A 19,870-nucleotide genomic window follows, 5' to 3' on the forward strand; every position below is an offset into this window, starting at 1 on the left:
ATATTATATAATATACAGGAAAGAAGGCTGTATTTTAATAGGTTTAATGAAATTTCTTGATTCACCATAGCAGGAGGCATAGTTATGTCAGCAGAGGATTTGCAACCGAGTTGTCTGAAAAATATGTACCAGCCAGCCAGCGATGTGGGAGGCCAGACCGAATCTGTATATAAACACAGATACATACAGGCGCTTGCAAGAAAAGAGCCAAGGGAACAGAGCACATGAATTCGGGAAAATTAACACTAAATCAATATCTTTATTAATCACTTGAAAAATAGATTGAAAGATGCTGAAGAGATCTTATAGAAATGTGAAATCATATAGTAATGTGATGATTTCTCTTACCAGTTATGCAGAAACTTGGAAGAGAGCGGCAAAACCCATGGAATCAAAAAATGACCTCAAGACATAACTTCTTGTCTCATATAGATGAATTGTGGTTAACACTGAAATGATGAGTGTTTATAAATAAATATTCAAATGTATAAATACATCATAATCCAAAGAGAGACCAATCCCTGAAGGACGAAAAGAGAGGCAGAATGCCAAACTTCAGTTCTTGCAATTTATCAGCACAACAGCAAAAAATAGATGGAAGTCTGGAGTCAAGAAACAACCGCGCTAGAGCAACTGATTCGTGGTTGACCTACCCACCCCTGAGATCGTGGGAGACGGGGTTGTTCACGCGCAATTGCATTAAACACAAGATCTCATCGGTTGAACTCTCACAGAAGAAATTGAGAAAGATAAAATAAAGAATTATTTCCTCAACAAAAGAGCAAACATGAGAGGATGAAGTTTCGTAAGGATTCCATTCATTCAGTGGAGTCTATTTCAAAGTCCACTCATTTCTAACAGCATGCATCAGTGAAGGCCATTGGCAACTGGAAGGAGAAGCATCTCGACTGTTAGCCTATATCATTGGTCACAAGGCTTCGAACGTTGCCACTAACGCTCTGTTTTAGCCACATATATTTGTTTTATTTTCGAAGCAGGAAAACCCCTATCCACACCACTGGAATGGCTCCTTCCATGGAAACCAGTCCTACGATGAGACCATTCATTCCCAGCATTGTTCCTGTGAGAAATACCCCCTCTCTGATGACTATGACCAGCAGACTTAACCTGTTGGATGGGCGGACTCTTCTGTAGAATTTGAGCATTTACAGAACTTGCATTCTGGAGTTTGCTATTATGATTGCCATGGCTATCCTCGTGAGGCGTGCCAACCTTACCAGATTCAGCATTGTCGGTGCAAGAAGAGCTATGAATCATCATACCCTGCCCAGATGTGACAACCCCATTGGATCTCTTTGAATCTACTAGCCCAAGTTCAGCAGAAAATGGGGTAATGTTCGATTCTGTGGCAACAGAAAAACTTGGGACACTGACTGATGTTTGAATCTGAGATTCAGAGAACATACTGGCATTTACAGGGTGGTCGACGGAATGCCCATGATGGACTTGAGAAGGAAGTTCAGCTTCTACTCGCGGCTGCAAGGGTGACGAGACTGAGCCATTGGAAGTGGGAATATGCCCCCATTGAGCTTGGACGGACATATCAGGGGCAGACTGAAAAAAGAGAGAACTTAAGTTTTTCTGAACTAGAAGAATTTATATGGGGAAAATGTTTATAAGAGTGCACTGACAAAAAATGCTCTAACAAAATAGAAGAAAAAAATCATCTCGTACGGTTCTATAGCGCTTCCAATCCACTGTCTCATTCCTCAATTTGCAAAGGAGCTACTAAACAAGCTGAAGCAACTAACAGAGGAAGCAGTATCACATATAAGATGATCTACCTTATAGCTTTACTATTATCAAAAACTTGAAAAAAGAAATGATGACTAATATGCAAAATAATAGCACGGTAATTTCAGCAACACAACATGACTTGCAGAAAGAACTAGATTCTTTTACCTGAAATGGAGATAAATTAAACATGGGCAAGGGGGAGGCCATAGGCACTAGTGGAGATCCAGGGGAAAGATGCCGAATGGGAGCCATCATATTGGAAGCATTATGCTGAGTGGACGTCGTATTTATGCCATGCACATCTCCATCATTAACTTGAACAGAAGTTGAAGTATGTCCAGAAGGGATGAAGGTGGTTCCCATAAAACTTAAACCAAATTGCCCATATTGACCAAATTGCCCATATTGTCCAACTGGAGCAAAATGATTGTAGACAACCATATGTGGGGGGCCCTGAACCCCGGGAATGCTTCCAGATGGACTAACTAGACGGCCTGGATACCCAGTTGGAGGATTATAAAATGAGTCCAAACCAGAATGCCATTGCTGCCAGTTACCGATAGGTCCTGAACTGGGTGCTGTACTCTTTTGTGGCTGAGATAATGTGCCAGAAGATTCTTCATGCGGACCAAAAGCAAGAAGTGGACCGCCCAACATTGGATTTACTTCATAAAAAGGTAAGTGGGAAGGACCACCAGAAAAATGAGAAGGCATCTGGGTAGAAGAACTCTGAGAACTTGGCAATGGTGACCACAAGGAGATTTGAGTTGTCTCGACAGAGAGGTCTGCTGGAAGAGAAACGCTTAGCAACTCCTCACCTCTTGAATGATTTACCGATTGCAGACCTCCAATTACACCTGTGAAAAGATGCACATTCAAGATTCTAATTATAATTATAAACATGTAAAGGCCACTCTTAAAGTTGAGTCACACTTCTGTATCACCTGTCGTGATGACATCAATATCAGCACGGGTAAAAGTTTTGGTATCTGGAACATTAGCTGCACTTAATGGCCCCAACCCATTACTGACAAAATCATCAACACAGATGGCAGCGACAGAAGTAGCTGTTGCAGCTTCAGCTTCAGCCTTACAATCTTGTAATGGAACACAGCCATCAGTGGAATGGTTTTCTTTTTCGAAAAAAAGAGAACTATCATTTTCAGCCACTGAAAAGTTGCGAGAGATTTGCACATCGTGTCGATTGGAACCTGGAGCACCAATCCCAAGTGATACTGCACGGCTACTAGGAGGAAGAACAGAAGGAGATGTCACAGCACCTAACATGGAAAAAATATATATATTAGGGGATACACTAATGCCAGAGAAACTACACTTGTAGTAGCGTGAATCTACCAAATTGGATTTTCTCTCCAGCAAGCAAGGAATTGATTGGACTTGCACCAGAAGAAAATTTTTTCTCCTTGACCGAAATGGACATCGTTGGCAAGATGGGATCACTAGCTGTGCTGGAATGACCTCCAACAATAGAATTGTCTGAATTGTATCGCATAGGTTTCATAGCCTCCTCGAGTTCGGTCTGTGTCAGTGACATGACCTACCAGAAATCAAATTCATTGATATACCTTTTAACTTGGAAAAGATGCAAAAAGTCAATTGTCCACAATGTTGACAAGTGCCCTTTTTGTAAACGTTACATAGTTTAAGGTGCTGTCAGCATTTAACAATGGGATGCAAAATAGAAAACTCGAAATGCAGAGGCAACAAGCTATCACTTCAACTTTCCTCTCCAGCTAAAAGGAAGAGATAATTAAACTAATGTTCCACATTCAGTCACTCAACATCGACTTCATCAAGGCTCAGCATGTAAAAAACTCTATTCAGGAAAAAGGACACCCACGACGATCCAAAATAATGATTACAATACATAATTAATATAATCCACGGCCTAATTACCATACTACCAACTGTTAAATTGAAATGCCAATGACTTCGGAAGAGATTAAAATGGGCAGGTTTTTAACTCACTCTCGTTGAATTTCAAAGATACATACTCACATGATGCACCTGGGACATTTCAAGGAACGGCAACCACAATTTAGAAACGAATAGCAACCAGCAGTTATAACTCATCAAAAAGCCAACCGCCTAACAGAAGTTCAACATACCTGTTGGTTCATCCCTGAAGTGCTCCAAGAAGTTGATGACAACTTGATTTGGTTTGTGTCATTGTTTTTATTCTCATATCCTTTTTCGCCACTAGATATAACAGTCATTGAACCTGTTCGGGGCCTACAAAGATGCGTTACAACAAATTAAAAATACCGTTAAATAAGATCCAAAACTTAGAGCTTCTGTGAAGAGGTAAGTACTTGATACTCTGGGATTCGGAATTTATAGGAGTGCCAATTGGGGCCAGAGGTTGGAAAATAGATGTGGTATACCCTGTTGATACTTCATTATGTGCCAACTGATGGCTCTCTGAGACAGCAACATCCAAGCAAGATTCTTGGTTCTCACATGGCATGGCAAGCTCACTTGGGCCTCCAGAGACAATAGAATATGGTTTCCGAGCATGCAATTTGCAAGGTGGCTGCTGAAAAAATGATAGCCATAAGTTTCATAGATAACGAGAAAACATAACCAGCCACATTTCATCCAAAAATTACTAACTGTACTTAGAAAATGAAAAAAAATGCATTGATACCTGTGTGGTGAGTAACTTCGCTTTAATTTCTTTTTCCCTCTGTTCACACAAATCAGTCAACCATTACACACCATCGGAAAAACGCCCAATAGAGATAGGAAAATAATGAGACATATATGCATTGATACCTTTGTGGTGAGTGATTTCGCTTTGATTTCCTTTTCCCTTTGTTCACGTCGATCATTCAACATTTGTCTTTTGGATCTGACTTCAATAAAATCATCCTCATCGCTGGGAGTTTCTATACCAGGTTGCTCATAAACGCGAACAACACCCTTCAGCAAGGGAGCATCAACATCCTCGGAAACCTTTTTTGGTAAATTTGCTTCATTGGTGTAGGAAATGTTTCGACTCTTAAAAGATACATTTTTTCCCATCTCTTTTGCTACCATGTCTCCAGGATTGGCCACCTCCGAATAAATACCATCAGAGACTTCTGCTTTAGTTCTGTGCTTCAGTGGTCTATTAGAAATGTTACCTCTCTTAGACCAGCTTCTTCTAAAATCTCCCATAGCCTTTCCTGCATAACTTGACTTATAATCTAAGCCAGAATCTTTAAAGGAAACCATCAGAGGTCCTTTCCCCCTGTCAATGCTCTCCCGAATTCGAAATTCAGTATGTCGAACAGTCCGTTGAGATCTTCTCTGGAAGCCAGTTGAATTCGTGGGCATACCATTAGTGAAAGATGATCTGGTATCTGCTTTTCTGACTATATAGGAATTGTTCTTTCCCCTGCCACTATACAATCGATCAAGACGTCTAGGTCCACTGAAAATTTTATCCCCAGAAGCAGCGCGAACTGGCAGTTGCATAATCTTCATCTGACTTTCAGATTCCTTTTCTTCGGATGATGGTAAGTAATTCTTTGGAGCTGAGTCATAATGCCCTTTCTCTTCCATCCGACGTAGAGAATTTGATTCCATTTCTTTACCAGTGGCACTTGAAAGACAAGTTGTACGGCCAATATTTTGGTCAGAACGACTCTCTGCTTCCCAAACAGAATTAATTCCCACGGAAAGGCTCCCATGAGATTGCTCAGGTGGTCCTGAAACAAAACCTGGAAGCTTGTTGAACTCGTGTTCTGCCACATTCTGGGCAGAAACATCTGGAGCAGGCTGATTATACATAGAGTCTCCAGTCCTCTGATTCAGATTAAAAGGGACCTGCATGTTAGGCTTAATAAAAGACATTGATTGGGGGGGCATGGGCAATATTCCCTGTGAGATAGGAGATGTATACTGCATCTGGCCAAACTGGAACACTGGGGGCTGCGATGGATCCAAGTAAGTAAAGGATTGACCAACAGGTAGATGGATGTGGAGAGGCATCTGAATGGAACCAATTTGAATTGCCGGCACAGGAGAAGGTATCAAAGATGGACCAGAAAACAGCCCAAACTGTAGTTTAACAGGTAAATCAGTAGGGCTTCCAGCAGAAGATACAGATGATATACTAGTCTGGCCAACAGCAGCTGTGACATCACCCGAACATGCGACTGATTGCTGCAAAGCTAAGCCAGTGCTAACCGAGGAATCAACACAGTCTAAAAGATCTAATGAGGAGGAATAGGAAGCTTCAACAGATTGACCAATAGAACCTTCCGATATCAATTCACTTTCTTTGATCTTAACAGAGGAGGTATTTGCAATTATATTAGACATGTCATTTGCATTCAGAAGGCCCTGTTCTTCAGCAGGAAGCCCATCAATTGGTCCTCTTCTATCCCCTACATCACCTGAAATGTCGGAGATTCCGTATGTTCTATCTTGGGTCCTTGAGCTATTTTCAAAGTCATCACTCGGTATTACCACTTCAACACCCTCGTCAAAGCCTAAGACCACGTTATCCACCATAGCAGATGGCTCTGTTTCTTCAAATTCCAGGGCTTCAAACTTTTTACTCAGCTCAAGATTCTCATCATCGCCATCACGCACTTCATCTTCTTCTATATAACCATCTTCGTCCTCATCATATTCTTCTTGATGTTGCAGTGTATCATCATTTTCAATAGTCCATTCTTCATCCTCGCTAGCAAAACCAGCAACCAATACCGCAGTGCTAGATTTACCATTCAAGACAACAGATCCACTCTCAGCTAAAATATTACCTCTCACTTCTGTTATACCAGATTTTACTGGAGAATCTTCAAATCCATCCAACTCATCATGGGAAAGCTGAGGAGGAGAATTTGGAGGGCTTGAAACAGATAACGATGATTGTGAATCACACCTAGATTTATTGTTTTGAATCTGGTCTTCAGGGGTTATATTTTTAACCTCCACTTCAGGCAGTTGGAGACCCTTTTGATTACTACCATTATAAGATGTCCGCCTAATTGGTAAACTTATTGCAGAATTGGTATATCGAATTTCATCGTCAAGCACAGCCGAGGGGCCAGAATGGTCAATAGGTCGCTCAAAAGGAGCCCTCTGAGATAAATTAAGCGAGGGAGGAGGAAGAACACGAGGCTGTCTCATAGAATTCCTTGCCCTCCCATAAGAATTATCCCTTGACACTGCTCTGCCACCACCAAATGCATCTCTTCTTGGACTGTAATGATCAATCTCCTGTTCCAACGGTGGCGGACAGAAGCTGCCACCATTTTCAAAAGCATCTCTATGAATTATTCCTTTTCTTGCATCAAGAAAGCTTGAAGAACTTTCACTAGGAGGGTAAGGTCTCCAGCTCATCTCGTAAGGCCTGCTAGGAGCAAATGGATCAAATGAAGCTGAAGTTGTCAACTTATCGACCATTCTCTCACCATCTTCCCAAGTATCCAAAGTCCTGGAGAAATCTTTTTCCTTCACTGAAGCTTCTAGTTGCTCATCATTAACCATGTTAGGAGCAGATATATTACCCCTGGAAGCTGAAGCCGCTTGAGCCTCCCTCTTAGCTATCTTAGCTTCCAACTCCAGAAGCTTCAGTTTGGCAGCTTGCTTCCTCCTCTCTTCTTCCACATAAATTCTTCTCATTTCATCCTCCCTGGAAATTCTGTGTTCTTCTGCTATTCGAATTGCCTCTAATCGCTCATGTTCTGCCCTCCATGAAGCTTCTCGGGCTTCCTCTTCAATCCTTCGCTGTCGTACCTCCTCTTCCCTGATCCTTCTTTGTCTCTCCTCCTCCTCTCTTCTAGCTTGCTCCAAAGCTTTTTCTTGTTCTCCAATGATTCTCTGTCTTTCAAGCTCTTGCATTTTCTGAACTCTTTCAAGTTCTGCTTGAAAAGATTCTCTAACGGGATCATGAAAATCAGTTGATTTTGCAGCATCTCTTTTCTTTCTGATAACACCAACAAGGCCACCTGAAAATAAATCCCTTTCATCAAAACCTACAGTTTCATTGCCACGTTGACCCCATCTGTCATATGGACTCTGAGCTACTTTATGAGATAAAACGCTCGGCCTGTGTAAATCAAGATTCCCATCCCAATAACTATCACTCTTCGAATATCCAACATCTCTTCCACGTTCGGAAAACCCATGACTTGTGTCACGCTCATCATCTGCCCAGTCCGACCTTGGATTCATGCGAACTAGCGGTAGTGGAGAAGTAAAATACTCATCCTCTTTACCAGTTCGATCAGCCAGTCGCCCCCTACCTGTCCCACGACCCTCACCAGTGTTCTCTACTGACAAATTTCTGATAGAATTCCACGAAGGCTGCCCTGAAGGCTGTGCATTAGCCAAAGAACCTGAATGATAGATGTCTCTCTTCTTCTGATTGAATTCCTCACCTACAATCTGCTTTTGTTTCTGGTTTGAAAATTCCTTCTGTTTCTGGGATGTCTCAGAAGAGACAGGCCTTGCAGCCTGCAGAGATGGAAAATCCTCACCTTTTAAAACCGTAACTTTTGCGATAGAAGGTACAAAATCCCGTGAGACAGAACCAGAACTGGAACCCACAAGTCCTAACCCATTAGAACGAGCTGAAGGAGGAACATAAGAACCAGTGCCCCGACTTATCACATCCTTAGCTTCCATCGCATCAGTCAAGGGAATATGAGCATTGCTCTCATTCTTTTCGGACAAGGCAGAAACAATTACCGGTTTGGTCCAGCCCACATGCGTTGAAGAAGGCCTCGCTCCACAACCAGGAGCCATACCACGACTGCGGCCGGATGTATCGAATCGCTCGTGTTCTTTCCTCAACGAGGGCAAATTTAAGGGGGGTGGAACAGATAGCTTCGAACCAGACTTCTGAGCAATGCCCCGGTTCTTGGACAAAACCAGCATTCCACCGCCACGGCCCCACCCAACAGCGGAAGCCTGCCCGTGATTGCCTCCACCACCACCATTAAACTGCTGCTGCTGCCCATAAGACTTGTTCAGATTTGCTGACACAAACTTGGAGCCAGGGTTGGCCATCTCCAAACCTAACACGAAGCCAAAACCAGAATCTAGAACCACAGCAAAGCATCAAAACCGAAACCCAAGAACTTCCGTCAAGCTCTTTCTCCCTCCCTCTATTCTCCCCTCCCCAGAAACACAATAAATAACGAATCAACAATCCCACCAATAGATCTCCCTAGCAAACACTGCATAAAATAACTAAATCAAACACAATGGGCTATCACAGTTACGATAATAGTAAAAGAAAACGTTAAAAGAAGTAATCTTTCGGGACGGTCAGCTAATTAGTGTTCATAAATATAATTAATGGTGTAATTGGGAACAAATCGGGGCTAAAGCAAGAAGATGAGCTGCGCGAATCAGAAAATGAGAAGAGCGTACCTCGGACGGCGTAAGACGGAGGACCGTACGATTATTATCGTGAGATCGGAGAGGAGAAGCCCTAAAATAAGCTGCCGACTACAGAATCGAGAAGAGATTATAGATGCTTATAGATCCGGACATGGAGAGGAGTTTGATTTTGTTTTGTTTTTTTTTAATTTATTCACATCACAGCCTAAAATAGATATTATTTGGTTTTCCGATAGCGATTTACGTCGGTAATTTTATTACTTTTATTTACAGATAATATTTATCCCCAAAAAAAAAATTACAAGCTAGCTAGATGTAAAAGCTCATTATAAAATTTTTTAAAAAAAAAAACTATCAAGAAAAGTTATTTTACTAAAGTTTGGAAATAAAAATCATGTTCAAAATATTTTCTTTTTAACTTAATTTTATGGATTTGATGTGGTCAACATTCTATTGTAATATCAGTTCGAACAGAAAAATTAATCCTCAATTGAATTTATTATTTTTTATTAATAATATATTGAAAATATGTATCCCTACTTCTTTTTTAAGAAATAATACTCGCTATCACAATATTGGATAAATTCTTATACTAATATAATAGCTTTCAAACCAAATTAGTCGAATAAACTATGTTGAACAAGTTATGTGAAACAAGCTCCTCAAGAGTATGTTATATAAACTATTGTATCTTTATATGTTTTGTGTGCATATGCACTTAGTGGAACGTATTCAATTCAGAATTTTGATGATTTTTAATGACCTTTCAAATGATAAAATTTTATGGATTTGATAGATTTTTATTGTCTTTTACAGAATCTCTCAGATTTATAAACAGGTTGATGTAGATTCATGTAGACTTTTTTGCAAGATTTTTATAGAACTTTTGTGAATTTTTTTTATTATAGAATTTTATAAATTTTGTACTTAATTATAACATATTATTTTTTATTAATTTCTTTGAATCAATAATTAATTGACATATATAACATATTCAGTTTGAAATAATTTTTCAATATTTATATTAATAAATATATTTAATTATTTAAAATTTAAATCATTTAATCATTATATGTGTATATATATTCAACATTTAATCCTTACATGTGAGTTTGTATGCATTTTTGTAAATTTTTTAAAATACATCAATTGATTAATCTGTAACATTGTTTTTGAATTGATAATATACATGTGAAAAGAATATTATTTAGCATTGCGTGGGGATAATTTTGTATAAAAATATCATATATTACATATTAATTGAAAATGCTAAAAAAATTTAAAAATTCATGGTTGTTGTGAGGCTATTCCATTATTAAGAACTAAACGATATTTTTTTGGATTATCTTTTATTATTATTAAATATTACATTAATTTGTATAAATTATAAATTATAAACCACAAAATCAATTCTAGAATTCAAAATTTCATATAATATTAAATAAAAAATTATTGAATGAACAATCAGCCAAAAAATGAAAAATTTGAAAAAGAAATATGAAAATATATATAGAGATACACTTCGAAAATTTGAAAGAGTGATAGAGATAGATGAGATGAGAGAAGATAAGAAGATATGTGATGTGAAGCGACGAAGAGCAAAATAAATAGATCGTGTATGAATTAGAAGTTTTAAAAATCCATTCAAATCTTTGTGTTGAACCAAATACAATTTTTGACAATTTATAGTTGTATCTTATGTTTCAATGTTTATATGTTAATGAATTTCATGAAGTTATTAAAAGTCTATTGAAAATTTGAATACCTATAGACTTTTATAGAATTTTTAAAAATTAATGTTAAATACCACTTGATTTTTTTAAAACTATATGAAGTATATTTTGAATATCACTAGACTTCTATAGAGTATATAAAAGTCTTCATTGAATACATCTAGACTTTTAAAATCTACAAAAGTCAATAAATTTCCTACATTTAATACCCCCTCCTTAAATAATTATCTACACATGGTAATATTTATTATTTTCAAATTAATTTTTTTTCATATTTTTTAATAGGAGATATAGTAATCTAACATTTTAAAATTATAGATATTTAAAATATAGATAATATAGAATGGTTTTCTTCCGGACTACTTTACATGCACTATATGATATTGAGAGAATGTATTCAATTGTATGATAAACCTTCTTAGTAAAGACAAAAACTTGTATGAGAATGTCGCACAGGTCGTAATTTGTGAGACGGATATCTTATTTGGGTCATCTATGAAAAAATATTACTTTTTATTGTGAATATCGGTGGGGTTGACCCGTATCATAGATAAAGATTCGTGAGACCGTCTCATAAAAGACCTGCTCCTGAGTAAATAGTTTATTTCGAGAAATCAACGCACACATTCAGTAAAGACAAGGAGGCATGGGTGATGATAGTATTAAAATAAGGGTATTTAGACTTCGAATAAAATCAAAAAAACTAAACATCGAACACAACTGAAAGTCGAATTTTGTAGTTCGGATCTAAATGTTAAAATCTAAATTTATTTGGTTCGATTTCGGATTATATATGTCAAAACCAAACTCAACGAAAAAACCGAGATTTCATTAAATTTATAATTTTATTTATAGATATATTTAGTGAATGAAAAGTCATTTTGAATAATTTTTAGTTAATTGTTGTTTATTTGATTCATTTAAACTTTAAATTTAAATGTTTTACTAAGATATCATATAAAAAATAACATATTATATTTTACATTTTATTTATATTATTAATTAAAATACTAGTACTAAAACCAAATTAACCGACTGAAATAATCAAATCGTTTTGGTAGAAGATCGATACTAATGAAAATAGTTTGGATAATGTATTATATATTTTTAAAACCGAAAAAACTGCAATAAAAAACAAAAAATAAAACAGATCGATGAACACCCTAATTAAAACAGCCTTGGCCATTCCAGTGGTGCATGGGCATGATCTATATCTCGGCATGCCAATATTTTGTCAACGTAGTAAAAGAGTGCAGTTCGGTTATCTATCGGGAAGACAGCAGCGAATTAAAGTTGGGGGAACAAGTTTTTCCCTATTGCAGGGAAGGAGGTGATGATAAAATCGATCGTCCAAGCAATTCACTAATTTGTAAAGCCATAGAAAATCAAATGCACAAAATTCTGGTGGGGAACTGATGAGTCACAAAGGAAAATGCATGGTAAAACATGAGAATTCCTATGTCAACCGAAGTGTACTAGTGGACTTGGGTTTCGAAATCTGAAAATTTTCAACATGGCTTTGCTGTCTAAACAAATATGAGGCACTGTGAGATATTCAACCGAAGTATAACATTGCTTCAAGATGGTATCTTCTCAGATTGTAACTGAGGAAATATTGCAAATTCATAGTTCTACTGAGGCTCGGTGTGAGACATGCTTTTTGATGTGTGACACAAAAGGGATTTATTCAGTGAATGAGAGATATTGCCTTGGGGTTGGACGGGATGAAATCCGGATAACCGATCAGAGCGCTCATTGACAAAATGGTGGAAATTTTTTTGATCCCTTGTGATTCCTCATAAGGTCAGAATGTTTTGGCGGGGAGCTACACATGACATACTTCTAACTGAAAGAAACTTGTTAGTACATCATGTTTCAGTCTCTTATATTTGTCCTCTTTGCAATAATCGAGGCGACTCTACCATTCATGCACTATTTAAGAAGGAGAGTGAGTTCGAGTATCTGATTAAGCCTATGCAACATCAAGACAATTTGCAATTGATATGTTGGCTGACGGAAAACTTTCAGAAGAGAGTGATAATTTGATTGTTTGTCGCCGTAGTAAAGAAAATAGAATTTTTTTTCGTCTTTACAAAAAAAATATAAGTTAGCTGTGATACGTTTACTAAAAAAAATCTTTTTTTTTTAGTCTGGGTCGAATGACGGGAATTGAACCCGCACATGGTGGATTCACAATCCACTATCTTGAACCACTTGGCTACATCCACCCGTCTACAATGATTTATATTCTATTACATTATAATTTATTTATATATATTATATATTCAATTTTTTAGATATTGACTTTCGATTAGTTCATATATCTTTTTTCTTTCCATTACAAAAAAAGGACATGCAAAAAGAGTATAGACAAGTACAATACTTTTGTGCGTTTAGTTTGGAGGATTAGGTAGGTTTATATGGCACAATGAGTGTAAAATAGTCGCTAATTATTAATATATACTTAGTATAAAAATAAATTTTTCTATTTTAAGTAATTTACTACCCAAATTACTTACTAAAAAAGAAATACAATATTTAATTAGTTTAATTAATTTTTCTAAAAATAAAATTGGTTGAGTGTTAAAAGTTATCACTACAAGAAGGTTTTTCAATGAACATTAATTTTTTAATCTCAATTACATATTATTTCGAAATTACCTTAATTTGAAAGAATTAATGCGTTGTAGTTTTCTTCCAAAACCATATGTATATTGTATATCTTGAATTGTCTTCTTAAAAATTTAAATAAGACAAAAAAATTAAAAGATACTCTATTCAAAATAGTTTCAAATGAACATTAAATTACTCTCAATAAACATGTATATTATCCTCATAATCAAAAATATTTGACACCCAAAGCATGCAATTCGAGATTTTCATAATTTGAAAGAGTTAATGTATGATATAATTCTGTCAAAAGCATTCAATGTATAATTTTTGTCCCTTGAAAAGTCTTATTTGAATTTAAAATTATAAATAATGCAATATTGCATATTATATTAGAAATCAATTTTATTCTATTTATCTTACTAAATTTATCTACTCCAAGATTGAATTCTGAAATTATTCCTCTTTTCAGCACCATATATGAGTTGAATCCTTCCAAAATGTAATGTTCGTTTAAATTTATATTTGTTCGTTGTTATGAACTACCTACATATGAAAACAACGAGAATGACAAGACACTTTGAAATATGTCTTTAATGATCGAGAAGTAAAAAATATTATTCATCTATTTGTACAAAATTTTAATTATGACGTATTACTAATGTGATAATTTTCTTCTATATTACAAAGTTCACATATACATGATGGTATAAAATTTCCTGTAATGGAAATGATTAAATCAATTCTAAAGAAAACAAGCATCTTAATTATTAGAAGACAGTAAGACGCCTTATAAAATTTATTAAAATTGTTTTGAAATACACATAATAAATGTGAATTAAATAACTTTTTTGATTTATACATAATTTACTTATGATCACATGTTTCAGTTTTCTTTCGAAATAATAGGCTGTTGTGTATATTATAAAAAGATTTTGTAAATAAAATCACAACTCATTTGGATAAAGATATTGATGAAATAATTATTGTTATCATTCAAATGTGTCAAACACGTGTCATGTCACAAAATTGTTTGTGAATGTGGATCTAGGCGAAATTACTGAATTTTTAAAAAAGTATTTCTCATTAATTTTATTGAATGTGATTTAAATTTTTTTCATCACATGTTAAAAAATAATAATATATAGCTTTCGAAAATTAAAGAATTAAATATATATTAAGGTTGGTGGCCGACATCAATACACTTAACACGATAAGCATCATGTCATTGCTTTAGACTAACACAATCTAAAATTTTTTGACAATTATTATTAGCCAAAAAAATTAATCTACATGCGTTGTATTTAAGAATTTTTTTTTAAAATTAACGAAAAATAGTTTTTATTTTTATTTTTTATAATTATATTATTTTTTTCAATTTAAATATCTATTTATTTTCACTAATTTTTAATAATATCATCCCGTGCATCGCACGGGTTAAATACTAGTATTTTTTATAATTCATTTTATTTATATTTAAATGATAATGAAAATATAATTATAAGAAATAATGAATGATTACACTGTAATTTGATATTTAAAAAAAATGGTGAATTTGTCCATAATAAAAGGACAAAAATGGATATATATATTTTGGTATCTTTGACGGTTTCTATCATGTCCTCAACTTTAATAAAATAAAATAGATTCGCAACATCATATTCGGGCAATAGTAATAAATAATTTTGGGTTTCTAAAATGCATCGCTTTTTTTCCCCCAAATACTGCCCATATTATTTTAATACAGAGCTTATATCCAAAACAATTTTAACTCAAACTAATAATTATTAATTGTGTATGTAATTAGCATCTATTCACCAATTGGTCGAACGCAATATTTATCGTCAAAATTGATAAATCATCTTCTAATCATTGTATTATTTTAATTCAGTTTTAACTTCAAAATAACACAATTTATGCTTCAAATATAAAACTCTTCTCCAACCTCGAATATCTTTGAAATATTATTTATTATTTTATTTACAACATTGATTTTATTTCATACAATTATTTTTAATTAAAATAATAAATTTTATATTCAACAAGCTTATGAAAGAGAGATTAATTAAAATAGTAATACAACAAATGATTTAGTAAAAACAATATAAATAAACTAAAAATATTTAAAGATAGATATTGAATTATTTATTGTTAAAAAAATTAAAAATCCAGTCAATACACAAATAAATAAAATAGAGGTTATTAAAAGAGAAATAAAAATGAATAAATAAAACAAAATTACGCTACGCCATGTAGTGCTACTGCTAGGGATCCAGCCCTGCACTATTTGACATGGAGTGTGTTTCATTTGAGACCGTCATACGGATTATAATCTGTGAGACGGGTCAATCTTACTCATATTCACAATAAAAAGTAATACTCTTAGCATAAAAATTAATACTTTAATAGGTGACCCAAATAAGATATTCGTCTCATAAATATGACCTGTGAGACCGTCTCACACAAGTTTTTGTCTTTTGAGACATTTGAACGGTGCAGGGTTGGAGGAAAGACGTTTAAATAGTGCAGTAAAATTTTAAATTTATCCTTTGCAGTGCAGTGTTAAAAGTAAAATTGGCCATTAATTCCCACGTTAATTGTACAATTTTCAGATAGAAAAAATATTTTAGAAAATTGTTATAAAAACAGAAAATTGCGAAACCCCCATGGCTTTCTGATTTTTGCCTTTTAATCTCTTTAAAAAATAATAAAACATTTATAATATTGCATTCAGTTAATAAATTTGACCTCCTTCTCCCGATATTTGTATCAACTTCCATGTCTAATTAGCCTTAATATTATATGAACAAAACAAAACAAACTAGTTGCTTTGGGTTGCTTTGTATGTCGAGTAGATTAGCCTCAGATGGTAAATTAAGCAGATCTCACGGCGCCCCCTCAATATCAAAGAACATTCGGATTCAGTTCGTAACATTTTTTTTCATACGTGATTCGATTTTTGTTAGTAGGCGGTAATCTTTTATTTATTTTGAGAAATCACATAAAAATAAGTGAACCAAATTTATTTCATTCGAATTATTTTATCGATTATAAATGAATGCAAAACTTATTTTTTTTTAATCCTTATTGAAATATAAATCAAATGAATTATAAAAAAATATTATACAAACACGCAACACATGCGTCAGTACAACAGTGTATATAGATTGTTGAGTTTAATAATTGTCCATATTGATCATAACAATCGAAACGTAATACTTGAGTTATTGTACCATTAAAAAAAATTTGAGTTACAATATTAACAACAACTATAATTTTTTGTAAATCGACATGCTCTCTCCTATAATTAGTATCAGACCCGAAATCACAAGTTAAATACTTATATTCTGCAAAAATACAATTATCGAAAAAGATTTTTGGATATAATAATTGTTCATAAAACGTGATACTTGAACTATTCTACTATTTAAAACGATTTGAATTATACTGATATCATCATATGTATCGTATATGGTTTTATGTAAAACGTCGTACACTTGATCTTAAACATATCCATCCGAAATATCCGGATACAACCATAGCATTATTTAAAACGGACGAAAATAGCTACAGCTGAGTCAGAAATAACAATGACTAAAATTTATCTTGCATCACCTTGTGCGATTCAATAATGGATAAATTCTAAACATCGACCTTATCTTTCTCCCCCCCTAAATTCGTAACAAATATTCCATGAATTTGTAATAAAAATATCCGGTCATCAATTTGTGAAGTGTTTTAGCAAAAAAATAAAAATAAAAATAAAAATAAAAATCAGACTAGTGGTTCTTGCATGTACCCACTCAAGATCTCACTGACAAATGTTTTTAAAACAAAATCACCGATGATGCTCGAAGGAAGAAAACGGATACGGCAATCCTCAGTTTAAGTAACAAAAGACTGGATACTAGATATCAGTGAAATTATTGGAACTAGCTAAGTTGAGCTCAAGCCCCATCACTACAAATTCAGAATTCAGTAACACAAGATCTGGACGTGAGATTCTCTTTTATGATGATGCATTTCTTCCAAATTCAAACACCTTTTCGAAAAAGTCGATTTCAAAAAACTAACCGTGGGCTCGTGAATTATTACATCGATGAACCCGAACCCGAGATCCGATCGACAGGAGGCTCAGGCTTCGGATCTGTAGCGATAGAACTTCCCGATGACGTGGAGAGCGGTGACGAAGCCGATGAAGCAGAGACTCATGACAAGAACCATCGTAGGGCTGATTTTCATCCCCGGCGCGTCATCCGTGTAGAAGCGAAGCATGTTGGCACCGGATCCAGCACCGCCGCCGACGTCAGAGGAGGATCCGCTTCCAAGCCTGCGACGGCGCATTCCAGCCGTGGCGGCGGCGGAGCCGCGCGGGGCCGCTCCCACGACACCCGGGCGAGAGGCGGTTCCGGAGGAAGCTTGCGATTGGGAAGAACCGCGTACCATCGTCAATCAATGTACTGGAGGTGTGGGTAAAGGCAATAAATTTTCGGAGAAATCAATAGGATAATCATAATTATATAATATAATATTGAAAATCGGAAGTTGTTTGGATAAACATGATCAGAAATTACTTCGTGAATTGGTGTACCAACGCCGAGGGTGGACTTTACTCAATCTTCAATAGGTCTTTTTTTTTTGTATAGAGAAATTGTCGAGCACTTTACTCAATCTTGAATATGTTATTTTTTAATAGATTTAAATGTGAGATCGTCTCACGTATCATAATCAGTGAGACGGGTCAACCTACCCATATTCACAATAGAAAGTAATAATCTTAGTATAAAAAGAAATACTTTTTAATGGGTGACCCAAATAAGAGACTCGTCTCACAAATATGACTTGTGAGATCGTCTCACACAAGTTTTTACATTTTTTTAATATATTTTTAATTTAGAGATTATGTCTTATTTTAGTAAAGGAATTGGGAAAGTAGATAATATATGACATGTCATCTAGATTTAGGTTTATTAACCGGTGTAATCTCTGAAAAAAGTGATTATTCAACTTAATTTGCCCTAACAAATCGATTCTCGAACCTGTTAAGTACACTTAAATATCTAAGTTTCCAACTAATGATGATGTGTTATGCAAATGATATATACTGTGAATCTTATGTCAAAACTGAGATGTATAATTTTGATTGACAAAAAATGTCTCTTTAGTATGAATCGCATTAAAGCGAAAAATAATATTTTTCATGAGTATCAACTCGATCTATATATTGAACTAATTTTTTTTTTACATAAAAAATAATATTTATTTATAAATTGGATAAAATATATGTTTCAAATAAACGAGGGAAGTAAGAATTATGAGTTAAATTCAGTAGGCCGGAAAATTCAAAACCATCATGGATCATGACCCGATTAATTGGGCTGCGCTAGTTCTGTCCAGAATCCTAGATTTTCCGAGTGGATTGACCTTAATGAAATTTTAAATTTCTGGGTTATGAACTATCTGTAGAAGGGTTATTAACATTAGCCTCCTACAATTATTACTTTTATGATTATTATTTATTTTTCAATTATTATTATTTCCAATATTATTCTATTAATTATTTGATTATATCGTAGGGAAAAAGTAATCGACATAAGCTGAAATATTTATGACAAAGATATATCTGTAATACTTTTTCATGGATTACTCAAATAAGATATATGTCTCATAAAAATATGATCCGTGAGACTGTCTCACACAAATTTTTAGTACTATATATTTTTGTATTGTTATTAATGTCTTACACACGTGATTGTATAATTATTTTTTAAAATTATACTTGTGAGACCCCGAGACTAAAATAGCTTTTATGGCATTTTGGTAAATAAGTTGAAAAATATTCAATTTATTTTGATGGTATTTTCGTAAATAAATTGAAAAATAATCAATTAATTTTAAAGACAAAATAGTAAATAGTGACATATCTTTTTCATATGAAGTTCAAATGATTTGAAACTTGGATATAACATAGAAAACTCAAAGATATAGAAGTTTCATGTTTTGAGTTTTGAAAAATTTGATTGTTTGACTGATCCGAAGGGATATACCGAAGTTAAAATGTTAAATAGTATATATTATATTATTAATAATATAATATAATATTAAAAAATATTAAAAAATAAAAATTGAAGATAAATTCGGAAATGTTGAATGGTGGAAGCAATCGTTTCAACTAGAGAGAAATGAGGAGAGGAAAGAGAAAAGAAATAATAGAGTTTCGGGTTTTCTTTTCGGTCGTGCGACTTATCGGTTTATCCAATTGACGAACCGACTTCAATTTTGAGATCGTTGACATGAGATCTTCGATTTGAGGTATAAATTTTAAAGTTTTGGTGATGCTTGAAATTCGTCGATTTTTAGAATAAATCCGATAAATTGTTAAATCATACGGAAACTGAAGATTG

The 19,870-nt window shown here is 34.5% G+C and overlaps 2 protein-coding genes across 8 annotated transcripts; both read right to left on the reverse strand.

Annotated features, from left to right (window-relative positions):
- Positions 1-399: 399 nt before the first annotated feature.
- LOC140808752 (uncharacterized) lies at positions 400-9,330 on the reverse strand. 7 transcript variants are annotated; one of them, XM_073165985.1, is made up of 9 exons: positions 9,154-9,329; positions 4,555-8,957; positions 4,427-4,465; positions 4,164-4,312; positions 3,888-4,011; positions 3,115-3,316; positions 2,703-3,038; positions 1,924-2,615; positions 400-1,575 (listed from the first exon to the last, which is right to left on the reverse strand). In XM_073165985.1, the coding sequence occupies exons 2-9, from the start codon at positions 8,785-8,787 to the stop codon at positions 952-954; spliced, it is 6,399 nt and encodes a 2,132-aa protein (XP_073022086.1). In that variant the 5' UTR covers positions 8,788-8,957; positions 9,154-9,329; the 3' UTR covers positions 400-951. The 7 variants fall into 7 exon arrangements, with proteins under 7 accessions (XP_073022086.1, XP_073022082.1, XP_073022087.1 ...); XM_073165981.1 differs by having other exon boundaries at positions 4,092-4,312; XM_073165986.1 differs by having other exon boundaries at positions 3,115-3,298; positions 4,164-4,315.
- A 7,901-nt stretch (positions 9,331-17,231) lies between these two features.
- LOC140809275 (protein transport protein Sec61 subunit beta-like) lies at positions 17,232-18,081 on the reverse strand. Its single transcript, XM_073166852.1, has one exon. The coding sequence runs from the start codon at positions 17,910-17,912 to the stop codon at positions 17,601-17,603; it is 312 nt and encodes a 103-aa protein (XP_073022953.1). The 5' UTR covers positions 17,913-18,081; the 3' UTR covers positions 17,232-17,600.
- Positions 18,082-19,870: the final 1,789 nt, after the last annotated feature.

This window comes from Primulina eburnea, chromosome 13, assembly GCF_022965805.1.
Source record: "Primulina eburnea isolate SZY01 chromosome 13, ASM2296580v1, whole genome shotgun sequence".
Taxonomy (NCBI): Eukaryota; Viridiplantae; Streptophyta; class Magnoliopsida; order Lamiales; family Gesneriaceae; genus Primulina; species Primulina eburnea.

What these genes read in the sequence shown, in the direction of transcription:
- LOC140809275 (XM_073166852.1), bottom strand. Translation starts at nt 17,912, where the DNA reads ATGGTACGCGGTTCTTCCCAATCGCAAGCTTCCTCCGGAACCGCCTCT.
- LOC140808752 (XM_073165980.1), bottom strand. Translation starts at nt 8,787, where the DNA reads ATGGCCAACCCTGGCTCCAAGTTTGTGTCAGCAAATCTGAACAAGTCT. An exon ending in CTTCAGGGATGAACCAACAG is followed by an intron (nt 3,317 to 3,887) that starts GTATGTTGAACT and finishes GATTTCTGGTAG; the next exon opens with GTCATGTCACTGACACAGAC. An exon ending in TGGAGAGAAAATCCAATTTG is followed by an intron (nt 3,039 to 3,114) that starts GTAGATTCACGC and finishes TTTCCATGTTAG; the next exon opens with GTGCTGTGACATCTCCTTCT.